Consider the following 18,621-nt stretch of genomic DNA (forward strand, 5'->3'; position numbering starts at 1 on the left):
GTAGCAATAGAAAATAACTCCTGTCTATCGACATGCAAATTAATTCTCTCCTGGTGGGACATTTTCTCCCTCCCTAGTCCACCCTCCCCACCAATCCCCAACCGTGTAAAAGCCAGTTTGGGCCCTATTTACACTTTAATTTCAATATTCCTGATCTATAAATGGCCTCCATTCTTCGAATTCTCCTTTGAATTGTAGTAACACCTCACCAGTTACCTCGTTAATGAGTTAAATAAAATATTTTCAACGCGGTTCATTTTTGTACTTGTATGAGAGTCACGATTGTATATTTTGGGGGAAAATTACCCTTTAATAAGACCTTTGTTCTTTATTTGACTGGAAGGAGTTTCTAGTGCCACCTCCATAACCATGGCAACCGAAGCATAAGGCAAACAAACCCACAGAATTCCTAAATCTCCCACAGCCTATCCTTCGGGGTGACCAGAGGGGAACAGCACTAGGCTCCTTTCCCTTCCCCTTCCCCCCCGCCCCATGATCCCCTACATATACACACACACACAGAGGAGCCCCTACACACACACACACACACACACACACACACACACACGATCCCCTACATATACACACACACACACACACGCACACAGGAGCCCCTACACATGCGAGGGCGCCCGCGACCCAGGGTCCAAGGGGCTAGCATCGTCGGGGGGCGGCTACCGGCCGCTGAGACGCGCCCGAGACCGGGCCGCCCACACCTGGGCCAGCCTCCGGTGTCGCAGGGGGACGCTCTGAGCTTGCAGTAGAAGGGAGGGTTTCCTGAAAAGAAGGAACATTATAAGGTTCTAGTCAGTAAGAGCAAAAAACGAAACATTTTTTTCGGAAAGAAAATTCGGATTGTTTCAATTTAGCGATAAAAATAACAGGCAAAAGCCATGTGGAAAGTGTGCAGAAAGTTATGGTGTAAGCATTGGTGGTTCAGTGGTAGAATTCTCGCCTGCCACGCGGGAGGCCCGGGTTCGATTCCCGGCCAATGCAACGAGCATTTTTGTTTATAAAAAATCCTTCCAATTTTGAAAATGCTCTGGTTTTGAACTCGGATACTTTCTACATTCGAACTTTGACCTACTCATATCTTTTGTGACCATAAGACCCGGAGTCACTTCTGCTAGGTGAAAGGGGCAGGCTGGCTGGAGACGGGCCGTTTTCCTAAAAGAAACATCCAATTTTCTGTGTTCAGAATATATGGAGTCAAATCTGCTCTGGATTCATTCGTCTGTTTGAAGCATGAGTAAAGCCAGCGAATGGGCTCTGGGGGAAGGAAAACTTTTTCCAACCTATAAAAACAGTTCCCTTTAAATAAGAATACAATAAAGGAATTACTTCGAAGCCGTTTTTCCGCGTCAAGCAGAGTGGCGCAGCGGAAGCGTGCTGGGCCCATAACCCAGAGGTCGATGGATCGAAACCATCCTCTGCTAGGTGTTTTGTTTTTGGGGGGCGCGGAAACGAGGTACTGTAGTCTTAGCAACCCTGTTTCCCCTCTTTCTGTACCTCATGAAAATGTGGGTAATTCAGGGGTACATTTTTATCCCAAGAAAATTTTGAGACGAAAATAATTCACAAATCAGAAAGTCTCTAATGTCAGGTGCCCCATCTCAGAGAGCAGAGAATTAATATTAATCCATCTGCTGAAAGGTGCCCATCTTTATCTACTACTGTATTGTAAACGAGAATTTAAATTTAGAGATAAAAAGAATCATATATAGCTGATTTCAGTTTCAGAGATTTGGTTAAAGGGAGTTGGGGTTTATTTAAAATGACAGTTTTCAACAATCTCTCCCCCCTGCTCTGTTTTCCTTTTTAGCACTTATCATTATGTAATATATAGTATATTTTATTTATTCATTCAGTATTTAGTCCCCCTGTGGTTCCTGTAGTATCTACAGGATATAGATACAACATGGCCTGTCACATCTTGGGCGTTGCTTGTTTGTTAAATACATTAAAAGCTACGATTTCTAATACACAAAAGACGACTATTCTTTGTTATTCTTCACCTTCTTCTTTTACCTTCTAAAAAATTACTAAAGAGTACAAAAATTACCACACAGAATCTATCTACTATTTAACATTATGGTATATAAATTACAAATTTCTTTTATATTTAAGGGAAACAACATAAAATTGAAGTACTTTTCAGCTGCAAACCCAGTCCTAATATCCCCTTTCTCAGGGCAACTCTACCATGAATTTGATGTGCTTATCTCCCATTCCTTTTATTTTTTTTTTTATGAATAATTTTTATTTGCAAAGAGCCTGAGAACAACTCATATTAAAGTTTTCATTTAAATAACACAATGCTTAATTTCAAAAGCATTGACAAAGTGCCCACATAAAAGGCTTTCCTTTATGATACCATCGACAGTAAGTCTATTTCTATGTAATAATCTATAACTAAACATATGAATATACCTAATGTCTACGTAAATGTCTGGACTGAGAGGCCAAAGGGCCATATTTGATTTTCAGTTGGTTCTAAAGTGAAGGCGACATCTTTATGAACCTGGCAATAGAGGTTTTAGAAATCCTGTCATTAAAATTCTTTTATCAATTGTATTTAAATTTTTTTTTGTATTTAAATTTTTTTCCACATGGAAGTCCTATCACAGTAAAGAATCACTTTAGGTACCAGGTGAGATCTCATTTCATTTTCAGTCTTGCTTACATGGATGCCAATGGCAGACACAATTTCCATCTGAGGTGTTTCAGTAACAAGCTTTCTAATCTCACAGATCACCAGAGGAACATGTGATTAATCAAAAGGAAAAAAATTGCCCAGAAAGATAAAACATTATTCACTATTTTCTTCTGGGTTCTATTTAAGAAATAAATTTTCAGTCTGTTCTTGGATATTGTAACTATAGATTGAGCATCTTCTCACAGTGGCAAATTCATGCTTACCTAGAATTTCTTATTTACATGCATAAAAATGAAAAGAGCTCTATTATGATAGTGTCGACGAAAAATTAATCAGCCTATCTCAGAAAGAAATGGAAAACGTTATTCAAACCAAATTGAGGATTATAGCCAGGGAACAGCCTCTAAGAAAGCTCCAAGAACTGTTCCGCCCATTATAAGTCAAAACACAGTTATATAAGTTTTTTGAGACAGAGGGCTGTACATCAAACGACGTATTATTCTGTGTTTTTTTTTTTTTTTTTTTTTTTTTTTGCGGTACGCAGGCCTCTCACCGTTGTGGCCTCTCCCGTTGCGGAGCACAGGCTCCGGACGTGCAGGCTCAGCGGCCATGGCTCACAGGCCCAGCCGCTCCGCGGCATGTGGGATCTTCCCGGACTGGGTCACGAACCTGCATCCCCCTGCAACGGCAGGCGGACTCTCAACCACTGTGCCATCAGGGAAGCCCATCAAACGACGTATTATTGACAGTTTACACAATTCAGATCTGCAAGTACAAAGGTGGCTCCTTACAAGATCAAGAAGGAAGGTTTTCTTTTAAGGAGTTGTCTTGTTGGTGATAGGAGAACGTTGTTCTTTACGGTTGAGGCCAGTATTTCTACTGATGGGAGTGGTTTGGTGGATGCGTCATGCAGACACACAATGCACAGTGGAGGGGGGAGGGAGGAGGGGGAGGGAGTGGGGGGCGGGGAGGGCGGGGAGAGGAGCCCAAACGGCAGAGAAAATTTTTTGTTTTTTATGTTTAAATTTTTCTTGTCTTGTCTTGCCATAAAACGTGAATTTTATTTCAGAATAGTCATTTTATTGTGGGGCCTCCAAGCACACTCTGTGTATAGCGCAGCTCCCACAAAAAGCATTTTGCAAGATTGAAACAAAGTTTGTTATATGTTACATTTGTTAGCAGTAGCTTCAAGTCACGGGCAAGAAGGAGATTTATTTTTAGAAACAGATTATTTCTGCTGGAAGAGAGACTTCAGAGATCACTTTTAGTTCAGGAACAGACCAGGAAGATGAGATCGTCCAGTAAATTACACAGAATGTGGTAGCAGTGGCAGCAGGGCTGGGTGGTGGATAAAACCCAAGCCTTCTGATTCCTCAAAGTGTTATTCTTCAATTATAGTCTTCACTTCATAGCTTTGGACACCGACTATAGAGATTTCCAAATCTCAGAATTTCCTAGAGAGGCCTAGAAACTGCTTGTGTGGGCCAATAATCTGCTGGCTGAGGGTTGAGTGTCTATTCAATAAGGTTTGGAGGAAGAAAATGGGACTCAGACCAGTTTACCTTTGTCCCCCTCCTTCCTGTCCACACCCACCACCTGGAATCATTTGCATTTTATTAATTATCTACAACTTACATTCTATCTCTGAGTTGTAAAATAGCCTAATCATTCAAAGGCAATCAAAGATGCACACCTCCATAGATCATATAATCCTGGAGACTCAGCCACCTGGTGCCACCCCACCGGGCACCACTGAAAGGACTCCCTGGGAGCCATCGAGTGGAAAAAAATGCACAACCTAAAAGTTGAGAATTATGTTTTATTCCATGGACCTGCTGAGGACTTAAGCCCAGGATGCAGCCTCTCAGACAGCTTTGAGGGACTGCTGTGAAGAGGTAAGGGAGTAGCCAAGATATATAGGAGTTCAAACAAACACCGGGTGGTCTAGCATCAAAATATTACTGCTGATTAAAGAAAACCAGACATCACAAGTTAATGAATTTAGCGCATTTTTATGTGTGGGAAGATGCAAGAGTCTGGGCTCATTGAAATCATTCCTTTGATATGTGTCTTAACTCCCTAGGGCCAGTATCCTACTTTTCTCCATCCTGAAGCCCCTCAGGGTGCACAGTCAGTGCATGGCAGTGGCTGATGGCTTGATGGCTGTGCTAAAATCCTTCATTTACTGATATGGCAGGTGACATTTTTTGTCCACAGATCCCATTCACACACTTCCAAGTTTGGTAACTTATTCTGGCAACTCATACACCTTCTGTTAATAATCCTCCTTTCCTCTTTTACTTCTCCGATGCCAAGTTTTCATTCTCAGGCCTGCTTTTATCGCTATACTGACCAGTGGAATTCCAGGATCTAGCCTTGAAAACACAGACGCTTTTTAGTGCTAGAGAGAGGAACAGATCCTGTAGGGCTTTGTAAAATGGCTATTTCTTATGATGTTCAAAGACATTGACCTCAGAGATTGTTAGCATGACCCATGTTACTACGGAGTAACATTTAAATTGTAAAAGTCTGTAAGTGATTGTCTTTCTCAAAGAAAATGTCTTGCCCTAGTAATAAGCTGCTAATTGGCAGCTTATTTCCTTTTTTCCTCAAGATCTTTATCTTTGTGATATCTGTTAATCAGAAGAAGACAACTGGTTTTTCCTACTTCTCCCATATGTGTGGAGATAAAGTAAAAAAATATTAAAAGAAATCAGTGATTCACTAGAGAGCTGATTTCAACAGAATTTAAGTCTGTGCCTCATGTAAATAGAGGAAACAAGGAGCTAAAGGAGAGAGAGGGGCAAGCTGGGTCCAGGGAACAAGGGTGGGCCATTTGCAGAAGACAGTGGAACCAGGAAGGGAGGAGGTGGAGCTTCTGCTAAGATCCGTACTGCCTCTGCCTTCCCCTTTCATTTTATTCATTGTGAGACAGGAGAAATAAGAACAGTTACTAAAAAAAAAAAAAAAAAAGGAGAAAATTTGAAAGAACCAAAGAAAAGTAGGTAGAGGAGAATACATCACAGTAAGACAAATATAACATAATTAGAAAAGAATGAGTTTATTTATTAACTATTTAATCTACAATAAACTATTCCAAACAACTTTCACCACTTTTACCTCATTGTTGGTAGGGAGCTGAATTTTTTTTTATTATTTGTTTAGTTCACTTTTTACTTTTACTCACCATTTACTTAAATTGCAAAAAAAAAAAAAGCTGTTGAATGCCTGCTGTGTGTGTGACCCTCTGCTCTGTCTAGAGCTGCCAAGTGAGAAACAGATTCTTTTCAGTTGAGGATTTAGGAGGATGGGGAAATCCAGGCATTTGATCTGGGTTTTGGTGGTATGGAGAGTACACTGGACAGCTTGACATGGACACAGAAATCTCTGTTAATGTCCAGAGTTCTCCAGCTGTGGGATTAAGGTTTTCATGAAGCTTTCAGGTATTTTTTGCTTAGTCCACACTGTTATATATTTTTTATTAGTTGTGATGAAATGAAATTCATATTTTATGGCAAGACAAGAAAATTTTAAACATAAAATTTTTCTTTGCCTATTTGGGCCTCCTCCCTCCCCTTTAGTGTGTGTTGTACATCTGTATTAATCAGACCTCCCTAGGAGATAACATTCCTTATTAATCACAAGGGTCACTACTCCTTAGGAGATAACCTTCCGTGTAATCTCGTAAGGTGCCATGATGGCCCCGACCCACTACTTGATTTGTATGCATAGATCTGGATTGTGTAAACTGTCAATAACACATCATTGTATGTACAGGTGTGCTTTGATCTTTAACGGGTGGAACAGTTCTCAGAACTTTCTGAGAGACTGTTCCTGGATTATCAGCCTCAATTTGGCTTGAATAAAATTTTCCCATTTCTTTCTTAGATCGACCGATTAATTTTTTTGTTGACAATTGCTAATTTTGAAAATTTGAAGTATTCCTTATTAAAATGCAAATCCTCTTGAAAAAACTGAAAGACTCACTTACCCTGGGCCTGCAGCCCCACAAGGCAACAGTCAAGTGAAATCATAGTGCATAGGCTCTGTAGACTTCAGTTTTCTGCAGTTCCCACTGGTCACCTTAGTTTCCAAGTGTTAGTTGGCGTTTATCAACATCCTTGTGCTGTGGTTGTTCATAGGGTAGTATTAAGAGAACAGTGAAATATGCTACCAAAACTGGGAAGGTGAAATAGTGTCAGAAGTCTTTGCTCTTCCAGAAAAACAGCAGAGAGCACCTTGTAGCCAGTTTTGCTCTTATCTGCTAGGCCCCCATGAGCATTTAACTCTTTTTTTTTTTTTTTTTTTGAGCACAGGCTCCGGACAGGCAGTTTCAGCAACCATGACTCACAGGCCTAGTCACTCCGCGTACCCGTGTCCCCTAGCATCAGCAGGCCGACTCTCAACCACTGCACCACCAGAGAAGCCCCAAGCATTTGCCTTTTAACCTCTGGTATATCACAACTGTCTCTTTAGCTGCAGTTAAAGCTAAATGTAAACATTTTATGAAAGACAATTTGGAATGGAAAGTTGGGATCAAAGCATGGAAAAAATGGCCTAAATGCTGTTGTGGATGCAATTGAGTTCCCTCAAAATTCCTTTGTTTTGAGCCCTAACCCCAAAGTAACTATATTTGGAGATAGAGCCTTTAAAGAGGTAATTAAGGTTAAATGAGATCATAAGGGTAGGGTCCTAATCCGAAAGCCCTGGTATCTTTATAAGAAAAGGAAAAGACTCCAGGGGTGCAGACACACAGAAAAAAGAGTATGTGAGGACACAGCAAGACAGCCAGCTGCAAGCCAAGGAGGTAAACCAGTCCTGCCAACACCTTAACCTTGGACTTCTAGCCTCCAGAACTGTGAGAAAATAAATTTTTGTTGTTTAAGACTCCCAGTGTGTGGTATTTTGTTGTGGCAGTGCTAGCAAACGAATACAAGCATTTTAATAGAATGTTTGTTTGGACTTAGGCAGTAGAAACTGTCAGAGCAGGACTAAGAGACAGAAACATTTGGTAAGGAAAGAGAGGCTAACTGCAAAAAGGTCAAGAGTAAGACTTTGAGGAAAACACACACACACACACACACACACACACGTATTTAAAATGGTGTGTGTTGGAGGGGGGAGCTGCAAAATGACTGAGGTTACCACGTGCACATTGGCCTGTTCATGGTGGAAAAATTGCAACTCACATGGTAATCATTATCCTGACAAGTCCTGACACACCTTCAAAGAGCAGTCTAACAAAAATCAGGGTATCGTTGTCAGGTGTTTAGGTTTACAGAAAACATTCGAGTATTTATTACTTTGAGGACCAGAACTAGGGTGAGCATGACCCTATTATTTTTTATTTATTTTAGGGTGCAGAATATTTTGATTTCTTTTTAAAAATTTTATTCCTTTTTATTTCCACAGCTCTGACCAGAGCACAAAACAATACCTCTCCTTCTCTCTCACATGCGCACAAGTGACTCTTGAAGTGACTAACAAATCCGGCGGTTAACGGGAGACAGAAATGATCACTCTACTCATCCTAACTCACTGTTAGTAAAAAGTTGAACTTAGGAAGCATTTCAGTTGGATCTGGAAAACACGCCTTGGATCGGTCCTTCTGTTTTCTTGCCACAAGATGGCAGAAGAGGGCAATACTTCTGATTTCACCCACTCTGAAGGTAATTATCCCTCTGATGTCTTAACAGTGGAAGAAAAAAATCTCGGAAAAAGCAAATAATAGAAAGAGGGGATGAATATGATGCTGATGAGTTCAGGATGAAATTAGGGGACTGCTCTCCACCAAGTAGGGTATCTTGGTGGGTTTTGTTGCCAACTCCCAAGACCTAATGACAGGGGCGCAGGGACTGGAAAAAGAATCTCATTTTAGAGGAGTGAATGACAAACCCGTATATTTTGCAGACCCATTGACCTGTTGGCATGAATTCCTGGAGGCTTGTTGCCTGTGACAGGGACAAGACTGTCTGACATAGGGTCTATACCTACAACTTTAAGGGAAGTGACAATAGGGGAAGACAGGAAATGTTACAGCCTGGAGGGGGGATATGGTAGTGAGGCTTATTTTGCTGTTAATGGGGGAAAAAAGATTTACAATAGCAGTCATTTACTGGTGAGAGGGGATGACAGGGTGGCGGAAAACGTTCATGCTTCCAAATGCAGAAAAAAGAATTTAGGCACTGTTGAAAGATGCAGGGAAGGGGGGAATTGAAGGACTTTCGATCATGCCTTGAGAGACTCCATTCCCTAATATTCCTAGCTAGCCCATGCGTTAAGTAAATACGCCTGTAGGACCTTAACTATACTTACACCCCTACCCCCCTGGGCAGAAACCGTTCCGAGCAAACAACAAAGGCCTGGAAAACAGGACATGTCTGAGACATGCCCTAACCGCGAGCAAACAACTACGGCAGGGGATAAGAATGATTAAGCCAACCATAACTCATGTGACTCAACCCCCCACCACAAAAACACGAGAATGTAAAGTAGGCATCCGACAGCTAACCAATCAAGGAACTAGAGCCAAGACCCCACTCCGGTAAATGTAAAGTAGGCATCCGACAGCTAACCAATCAAGGAACTAGAGCCAAGACCCCACTCCGGTAAATGTAAAGTAGGCATCCGACAGCTAACCAATCAAGGAACTAGAGCCAAGACCCCACTCCGGTAAATGTAAAGTAGGCATCCGACAGCTAACCAATCAAGGAACTAGAGCCAAGTCCGCACTCCGGTCCGGAACAAACAAACCAATGAGAAAAAACCCTTGATATAGCCACACTTTGCATAATGAAAAATGAAAGCTATAAAATGTATGTGATTCCGCTGGGGGGGAGGAGGGGAGGAGGGGAGGAGGGGAGGAGGGGAGGAGGGGAGGAGGGGAGGAGGGGAGGAGGGGAGGAGGGGAGGAGGGGAGGAGGGGAGGAGGGGAGGAGGGGAGGAGGGGAGGAGGGGAGGAGGGGAGGAGGGGAGGAGGGGAGGAGGGGAGGAGGGGAGGAGGGGAGGAGGGGAGGAGGGGAGGAGGGGAGGAGGGGAGGAGGGGGTTCCTCTTCGGCCTCCTGCGTGAGGACCAAGGAACCCCGGTGCACCCGGCTCCTAATAAACCTCTTGCGTGTTGCAACGACTCTCGACTCTTGGCGGTTCTTGGGCGGGTTGGGATCCCTCGGAGACCGTTCAGGTCTAACACGCCCTTCTCTTAAATACTGAGTTCTCTGACTTCTATCGCGGGATTTTAAATCGTGGACTCTAAAATCACTGCCAGATAACTACTCCCCCGAACGCGGCTTTCCCAAATTGCTGGGTTCCTTGTTCAACCTTTTCTCAAGGAACGTCCCTGACCATTAATATGCCCGTTGCAGTTTGACATAAATCATTTCAACTCACCCTAAGATCTCCGTAGGATAGATAGACAGGTCTAATGTTATCGTACCCATTCTGTAGTGGATGAGAAAAGACACCGAGAGGTTAATTTCGCCCAGGATCAGACTGCAGAATACAGTAACGTTAATTGTCAGCTTTATGGCTCTTGGCTCCAGAGCCCGGTGCGTTTCCGCAGATAAAGCAAGTCATCCTTTTACTTTCGAGTAAATCGAAACGCACAACCCTGATGACATGACAGACTATCTGGCCAATTGCAGCCCACAGCGGGCTTTTCAAATAGTGCTGCTGCCCAATCAGAGACGGGGAGCGTTCCTTGTGTTGAAAAAGTGTAAACAAAAGCGGAAATTTGGCTATTGGAGCTGAGGGCAAAACTGAAAATCTTTTTCAAAAGACGCCGAAGAATCCATACTAAACTTGCATGACACTGCATAAATGCGTATACAAGAATGTTTACGGAGAGCTTTTAAAGTTTTTACCCCGTTTTCCGCTCCCAAACCAGCCCCCTACTCTCCCGAGAGAAACTAGGCTACAGGCAAGTGCACCAGCTATTTCTCTGAAAGTGTAGGTGGCTCTGAAAAGAGCCTTTGGGTCTTGTGTGGCAGCGGGCCGGCTCACTTGGAGCTGGTGTACTTGGTGACGGCCTTGGTGCCCTCGGACACGGCGTGCTTGGCCAGCTCCCCGGGCAACAGCAGGCGTACAGCCGTCTGGATCTCCCTGGACGTGATGGTCGAACGCTTGTTGTAATGCGCCAGGCGCGACGCCTCGCCCGCGATGCGCTCGAAAATGTCGTTGACAAACGAGTTCATGATGCCCATGGCCTTGGACGAGATGCCGGTGTCCGGGTGGACCTGCTTCAGCACTTTGTACACGTAGATAGAGTAGCTCTCCTTGCGACTGCGCTTGCGCTTCTTGCCATCTTTCTTCTGGGCCTTGGTTACCGCTTTCTTGGACCCCTTCTTCGGAGCCGGAGCGGATTTAGCTGACTCTGGCATGACGAAAGAACTGACAAGACTCCCGAGAAGCAAAGAGATAATAGTAAGTCGGTCGAGTCCTTTTTATTTACAAATCCATATGCAAATAAGGTTTAGTAAAGTTCTTCTTCTGATTGGAGAATATTAGCGATGACGTTTTTTCAATATTGTCCAATCAGAACACGCATTATTAGGAACTGCATTTGTCTTGTTTAAAATGGGACCGCAACTTTGGCCAATGGAATAGCTTCTTTTTCGCGCGCAGATGCGGTTTTAAGTTGTGCGTTTTTCTTTCTCTTTAGTCTTTTTTGGTGTAGGTGCATAAGCATTGCACTATGTCTGGACGTGGCAAGCAAGGCGGCAAAGCTCGCGCCAAGGCTAAGACCCGCTCCTCGCGGGCCGGGCTCCAGTTTCCCGTGGGCCGAGTGCACCGCCTGCTCCGCAAAGGCAACTACGCCGAGCGGGTTGGGGCCGGCGCACCGGTGTATCTGGCCGCGGTACTGGAGTACCTGACGGCCGAGATCCTGGAGCTGGCGGGCAACGCGGCCCGCGACAATAAGAAGACGCGTATCATCCCGCGCCACCTGCAGCTGGCCATCCGTAACGACGAAGAGCTCAACAAGCTGCTGGGCAAAGTCACCATCGCTCAGGGCGGCGTCCTGCCCAACATCCAGGCCGTGCTGCTGCCCAAGAAGACTGAGAGCCACCACAAGGCCAAGGGCAAGTAAGGTCTGAATTAATACTCTAATCTCTAAGAACAAAGGCTCTTTTCAGAGCCACCCACAACTTAAGTGGAAGAACTGAACACTGTCCTGAAACCTATCACGTATCCCTGGCTAAGTTTACAGTACCTTACGTTGAAATATGTAGTCCTATTGAATTGACCGAGCATTCGTTAACTCATCTGGCAAAAACTAGCTTGCAGTTTACTCGATTGTAAAACCATGAAAGTGGCCGCATTTATTGTCCCCTCCCCAGGAACACATTTCCGGTGATTATTTGTTACAGCAAATATGTTAAATATTAAACCGATTTTGTCTTGTTTCTGGGTCTTCATCTTTAAAACCCGATGGTCCATTAGTTAACTAAAACTGCCCCTACTCGAAAGCTCCTTTCAGAGCTACCCCTATTTACAGGAAAACACCTAATCACTGATCAATGTAAACATCATTACTCCAGGCCTGCTAAGTACACAATTTACATATATCAGCCATTTGATTGCATCAAAATCAATCAATGAAGTCAGATAGTCATTTACTAGTATTTAGTCAAGCACACATCAAGCTCCCCCTTCCCCACACCACGCTGGGCAAAGTTTTGTGTTCAGTTCAGGAGGCCGGTGTGCCAGTCTATTCTGAAACTGTATTTTAGGTCTTGGTACAGTCATTAAAAGTAGATCCTGATGCAGTTATGAAATGGAAATACTATTTAGAGAGACTAGCAAATACATTATTTTTCTGTAACTTTCCCCCACATTATCTGAAAAGGGAAAAACTCTCCAATGAAAAAATGCATTTCTTTTAGGACAATTTAGGCGCTGACTTCCACAAATTCTGAACCAGACTCCTTTTTTTTACTGATGAAATCTTAACGTTTTGGTCGAAAACCATAAACTCAGGATGGAGTACAGCCATAATTCTTTCTTGCGAAAATAGAAATCACAAAATTAATAGTATGGAAAACAAAACCTTTTCAGAGGCGGTAAAAAACAAATGAAGATTGAATTAAAAGCCAATCAGGTTACTCCCGCAAAGTTCTGGCCAATCAGGATCGGATCATCTGTATAAAGTCTGGTCCTGGAAGCACTCAGTTGCTTCTCTCGCGGCATTAGCGTAGAAGCATGGCTAGGACCAAGCAGACCGCTCGCAAGTCCACCGGTGGCAAGGCGCCGCGCAAGCAGCTGGCCACGAAGGCGGCTCGGAAGAGCGCGCCGGCCACGGGCGGCGTGAAGAAACCGCACCGCTACCGGCCGGGCACGGTGGCTCTGCGCGAGATCCGCCGCTATCAGAAGTCCACGGAGCTGCTGATCCGCAAGCTGCCGTTCCAGCGCCTGGTGCGCGAGATCGCGCAGGATTTCAAGACCGATCTGCGCTTCCAGAGCTCGGCCGTGATGGCGCTGCAGGAGGCGTGCGAGGCCTACCTGGTGGGGCTCTTCGAGGACACCAACCTGTGTGCCATCCACGCCAAGCGCGTCACTATCATGCCCAAGGACATCCAGCTTGCGCGCCGCATCCGCGGAGAGAGGGCGTAAACTGGCTTTTCTAATCTGGCTTGGGCGCATTTGCTTCCTCCCAAAGGCTCTTTTAAGAGCCACTTCTATTTTCATTGAGAGTAGCTGTTATACTAGGATGGGTATTTAGAAAATGGGGGAGAAGGATTCCCTTCAGGAACTACATAATATTTGCCGTGCAAAATGGGTATACAGAGTACTTGCTACACATGCCGTGTTCATTTTGTTAGCTATCTAAAAGGACTTGTTGAACAGCAGCTTATAAGGGCAACAGTGTCTCCAGCAATAAGGTCACCTGAAACCTGAGTAATCAAAGATTTCACTAGAATCAGTCAACAAAAGAACGCTGTCAACCAAGTAAACTGGGATTCAGAGCATAAATATGTCAGTCTCTCCCCCACTTCGGATAGAGTTCGGGGTGCGGAGTTCTGGTTGATTGTTCTGTGATGTATTCGCAGTGCATGGAAGGACAAGCACTTTGCATGCCCTAATCAATTGTTGATTTGAACTGTCCAGGGTCCCAGGAGGGGCAGCGTGCATCTCGATTAAGCCAGACAATGTTGGTGGTTTGCCCGGGATCTAACAGTAGTGGGCAGATTTCTAATGTACTAATTCAGTTTCTTTTATACAACTCTAAAAGGAAAGAATGAATCTGGCTGAAGCTACAGGGTGTTCAAACTAGGCATTTTTGTTCTCATGAGAATTGCATTTCTAAGTGTTTAGTAGTACCACCTGGTAACCCTACGGGATAAAGCTCTGAACTGTTTACTCTCCTTCACACCCATTCCAAGATGTGATACTGTAAAATTAACAAATTAGCTGTTTTTTATTTGACAGCTTTCAGGAGCCTCCTAATGCAGATGTGCACGAGGAACAATCCACAGGCACCATGCATGCCATCAACATCTGGTGACTTCCCTGAGGCAGAAGCCACAGTGAACCCATTTGGGACAGTAATACCCCGCACACCACGTGTGGACTTCCCCTTGTCTCCTTATCCCTTACATGAGGTCACACTCACAAGTATGAAATACTAGCTCCAGGAGCGTAGTCTCCCAACTCTTTGTGAACCTGTATTAAAAGTCGAATTTTGCCCCTTTTTTCTCACCATATACATATAAGGCCAAAGATTTTTTTCGTGTTCACTGTTGTTTCTCCAGAATAGAAAAAGCCTGACACAGGCAGGTGCTCATTAAATTCTAGTTGAATGAATGTATTGCTGATTAGCAACCTTGTAGACAGAAGATAGCCTCAGTCACTGAGTGCTTCCCACCTTGTGCATTACACATTTCATCACAGATTCTTTTTGAACTCTATGGGGAGTAGATATAATATTAATGAAAACAATTATATAAAGCTTTATAGTTTCCAAAGTATTTTCACATGTCTTTTCATATGTGAACTTGGTAATAGCTCCCCAGGTTTAGATGAGGAGCATATTAATCGTTCACTAGCTCTAGAAAAGTCTGTCTTTTCTAAAGGTAGCCAAGTATTGGGAGGACAAAGCCAGTAAATCTGTTTGGGATTCTTTCAACAAACCCTGAAAGCGGATGAGATCTGGGTAAGGCTCCAATGACTGTAGGAAAATAAAGGGGAGAAATCGTTAAAACAAACAAACAAACAAACAAACAAACAAAAAACAAAGAAAGAAGAGCTGGGCAGAAAAGCCTAATTTCCTTTAAGTGGAAAGGCAGAAGTCCTCCTCAACAAGGACATCTGCTGGGATTTGGGAGTCTTTTGTGATCTGAACTTCAGATCTCAGAAGTGTACTTATGGGTCAGTGAGAACATGTTCTATTTGAAGCCTAAGCTTGATTGTAGGAAAGGTGGTTTTAGGAAATATCCAAAAATTCTTTGATAATCTTCCCTTCAAAAAATGAATTCCCTGGCGGTCCAGTGATTAGGAGTCCACACTTTCAGTGATGAGGCCGCGGGTTCGATCCCTGGTTGGGGGAATAAGATCCCCCAAGCCCCGAAAAGGAACCTAATTCTTCTCCCCTTGAATGTGAGTTGGATTTAGAGACTGGTGTGGCATAAAGCCAAAGTGACAATGAGTACTTTGGAGACTAAGTCATAAAAGGTGCTGTGTTTCCTGCTTGTTCTCTCTCAGGTCACTTGCTGGGGATGGCATGGGGGAACCCCAGCCGCCATGTTGAGAAGATATTCAGGCAGCCCTGTGGAGACGCCAGCACGATACGAAGCTCATGCATTCTCCAACAGTCAGTGGGCAACTACCAACAGCCGTGTGAGTGAGACATCTCTGGCCCAGTCAAACCTCATGTAACTGCAACCCCTGCTGACAGCTTGACTTTTCACTTCTTGGGAGACCCTGAACCTGAACCACCCAGCTAAACTACTCTCTGATTCCTGACCTTCAGAAACTGTGTGAGATAACACATTTGTTGTTTTAAGCTACTAACTTTTCCGGTAATTCACTACACAATAATAAATGACAGATGCTGTTAGACCTAAACGGTCTCCGAGGGATTCCACTCGCCCAAGAACCGCCAAGAGTCGAGAGCCGCTGCAACACGCAAGAGGTTTATTAGAAGCCGATGCATCGGGGTTCCCTGGTCCTCACGCAGGAAGCCGATGAGGAACCCCCAAAAGCGGAGTTACACACATTTTATAGGTTTATTTCACTCATAGGGAGGGTACATCTGGAGTTTTGTAATGATTGGGTAAACGGGGTGACCTTTAAATTGATTGGCTTAGGCATTCTTGCCTGTTTTTGCGGCTCGGGCCTGCCCTGTTTTTCAAGCCTTTTTCTCGTAAGGGTGCGTCCTGTCCCTTTCTCGGAACTGTTTATGCCCAAAGGGATACTCCAGTATCTTATCTACACCTGCCAGCTGGACAGCCCAAAAAGTTCTAGGTATCGATAGGGATGGTGGGGATGTGAGTATAGTTGAGGCCTTACATTCCCCCCTTTTCTTGTTGTAACTAATTTCAATCATGGAATTTCAGTTTCTTTCGAGCTCTGGTATTGTTGCCTTAGCATTAACACTTGTACTGTACTGACACGCTGTCTGATAAAGGCTAACAAGCGATTTAAAATGCATGGTCCAAAAGTTAAGAGCAACAACAAAATAATAAGGGGTCCTAATAAGGTGGAAATTAAAGTAGTAAGCCAGGGGGATCTGTCAAACCATGATTGGAACCATCCTTTTTGATTTTCCCTTTCCTGTTGCCTTTTGTCCAGGCGTTCCCTAAGTTTGTCCATAGTTTTGGTGATAGCCCCAGAATGATCAATGTAAAAACAGCACTCTTCTTTCAATGCAGCACATAGTCCACCCTCCTTAAGGAACAACAGGTCTAGTCCCCTCCTGTTTTGCATTACTACCTCTGAACGCGAGGTGAGTGATTCTTTTAACTGAGTTATGGAACTCTCTAATGCCCGGAGGTCGATATCTACAGCCTGCCTTAAGTTAGCATAGTAGTGAGGCTGTTGGATGAGGGCTGTTGTACCTGTTCCTACTCCGGCTGCCACCCCTAATCCTAGGAGTACAGCCAGGGTAAGGGTTACGGGCTCTCTCTTAAATCTCCTTTTACCTTCATATTCGTCTAGAAAGGATGAATCCGAATGATAGATGAGTCTGGGGACCAGCTGGACTAACACACAAAAGTCGGTCGAAGCATTGAGGACCTCTAGAGAAATGCAAGGGGTCAGTCCCGTACTACATGCCCACCATCCATCCGGAGGAGGGAGGAGATATCCTGAGCCCTGTGGGAGGCTTGAATTGGTACAGAGATGTCGATGGGACGGTGGGGGCGTTCCTACACATGTACCGTTTCCTGATACTGAGGACAGGGTCAATTTATTGTTTCCTTTTTGTTTCCATCGGCATTGATCTAGAGAGTTGCCATTACTATAATTAGCACTATATCCTATAGCATCATAATAAGGGGGAGGAGCAGCATAGCAAAGCCAACATGATTTGGTAGCCTCTGGATTTGTGGTATTTAGGACCTCAAAGGCTGCCTGGACCAACGAGAGCATTCGGTCCCGGGGGGTTTTGGGTTTGATTGTTATTTCCCTTAGCCCAGAAGTCTGGTTTCTTATCCCTGGTAGCATTGTGGGAGGGGCCAAGGGTAGCAGAGAGTGCCCAATCTCGGGATTGGGGCCCACAGGGACGGGAGTAGGGGTCTCGATCTTCAACTTGATGGTCATTAGAAGCCCATCATCATACTCTGCTTTGTAAAACCTTATACCCCATGAATGACCATCTATCCAATTTTTGTTTTTTTTCCCAGGTTCACTAAAAGAAATTTTAAGGGGATGGCACCACGTTGAACATTCGGGCACGTTGGCCCATTGGGGATTTCCCTGGCTCCTAGTTTTCTGATGAGTGTAGTTGGCCATTACCTTGATAAAGTCCCAGCTAGAGGTGGGTTTCCAGTAGGTGTCCCCTGTGGTTTCACATCCCCAGTTCTTGCAATAGAAATGTTCTCTTCCTCCGCACTGATAATTCAGGGACCGGTGACGATGGAACCCAGGGCATACATAAAAGGAGAGGGCCCTGAGCATGCTTCTCCGAGGCATGGTCGAACAACCTCCCCCCCCAGGGACTAATCCCCAGTTCCCGGGCGGCCGCTGATTCGGGGCAGTTTGTTGATTGTGATATCCCCCTACATCCCAGTTAGGGGGGGCTCCCAGGGCCAACTTACAAACATCGGGAAAGAGGTCTGGCCACCAGGTCCAAGGGACAGCGGTATGGCTAACAGACCATATTACATCTCCAGTTTGGGAAATTACCTGCCAGGTTAAGTGCTGGGGCAGGTGAGGACTAAAGTTACTCACAGCCAGTAGGGGTAACAAAGTCAGAGTTATGAGTCTGATGAGCGCAGGAGCTTGAGCTTGAGCGGGTTGCTGGTCTTCTGGGCCCGCCATTCCGATGATGCAGACGCTGGCGCAGCTTTTACGTGTGAGGCGTGAATCCAAGCAGCGATGCCGTCTACCTTTATAGCCGTGGGGGTGGTGAGCAGGACGATGTATGGTCCTTTCCACCGAGGCTCTAGCGTCTGGGTTTGGTGCCGACGGACGTACACAGAATCTCCAACTTGGAAGGGGTGAGCCTCTGCTGGTGTTCCCGGTCGGTAAGCCTCTGCCAGCTGGGACCACACCTCCTTTTGGACCAACTGGAGTCCCAATAGCCTAGCATATAAGTCAGTGTTATTCTGGCAGTCAGGATTTATTCCTTTCCCTAGCGTGAGAAGGGGAGGTGGGGCCCCGTATAGTATTTCAAATGGAGTGAGATGATAGCGGGAGGGGGTATTTCTAGCCCGGAACAGGGCTAAAGGAAGGAGCACCGTCCAATCTGTACCGCCAGTCTCTATGGACAATTTAGTTAGGGTCTCTTTTAGAGTTCTATTCATTCTTTCTAC

General features: G+C 44.7%; 3 protein-coding genes and 2 non-coding genes across 5 annotated transcripts; 4 read left to right on the top strand and 1 right to left on the bottom strand.

Moving 5' to 3' along the window:
- Positions 1-925: 925 nt before the first annotated feature.
- On the top strand, positions 926-996 carry TRNAG-GCC (transfer RNA glycine (anticodon GCC)). Its single transcript has one exon. It is a non-coding gene; the product is annotated as a tRNA-Gly (tRNA).
- A 368-nt stretch (positions 997-1,364) lies between these two features.
- TRNAM-CAU (transfer RNA methionine (anticodon CAU)) lies at positions 1,365-1,436 on the top strand. The gene has a single exon. It is a non-coding gene; the product is annotated as a tRNA-Met (tRNA).
- Positions 1,437-10,650: 9,214 nt separating this feature from the next.
- LOC131763396 (histone H2B type 2-E-like) lies at positions 10,651-11,031 on the bottom strand. Its single transcript, XM_059075535.1, has one exon. The coding sequence runs from the start codon at positions 11,029-11,031 to the stop codon at positions 10,651-10,653; it is 381 nt and encodes a 126-aa protein (XP_058931518.1).
- A 314-nt stretch (positions 11,032-11,345) lies between these two features.
- On the top strand, positions 11,346-15,666 carry LOC131763387 (histone H2A type 1). Its single transcript, XM_059075521.2, has 2 exons — positions 11,346-11,734; positions 15,350-15,666. Exons 1-2 carry the CDS (start codon positions 11,346-11,348, stop codon positions 15,393-15,395), a joined length of 435 nt encoding a protein of 144 aa, XP_058931504.2. The 3' UTR covers positions 15,396-15,666.
- LOC131763377 (histone H3.1) lies at positions 12,851-13,261 on the top strand. The gene has a single exon (XM_059075509.1). The coding sequence runs from the start codon at positions 12,851-12,853 to the stop codon at positions 13,259-13,261; it is 411 nt and encodes a 136-aa protein (XP_058931492.1).
- Positions 15,667-18,621: the final 2,955 nt, after the last annotated feature.

This window comes from Kogia breviceps, chromosome 10, assembly GCF_026419965.1.
Source record: "Kogia breviceps isolate mKogBre1 chromosome 10, mKogBre1 haplotype 1, whole genome shotgun sequence".
In the NCBI taxonomy this organism is placed as follows: domain Eukaryota; kingdom Metazoa; phylum Chordata; class Mammalia; order Artiodactyla; family Physeteridae; genus Kogia; species Kogia breviceps.

What these genes read in the sequence shown, in the direction of transcription:
- LOC131763396 (XM_059075535.1), bottom strand. Translation starts at nt 11,031, where the DNA reads ATGCCAGAGTCAGCTAAATCCGCTCCGGCTCCGAAGAAGGGGTCCAAG.
- LOC131763387 (XM_059075521.2), top strand. Translation starts at nt 11,346, where the DNA reads ATGTCTGGACGTGGCAAGCAAGGCGGCAAAGCTCGCGCCAAGGCTAAG. An exon ending in CACCACAAGGCCAAGGGCAA is followed by an intron (nt 11,735 to 15,349) that starts GTAAGGTCTGAA and finishes GTTCTCTCTCAG; the next exon opens with GTCACTTGCTGGGGATGGCA.
- LOC131763377 (XM_059075509.1), top strand. Translation starts at nt 12,851, where the DNA reads ATGGCTAGGACCAAGCAGACCGCTCGCAAGTCCACCGGTGGCAAGGCG.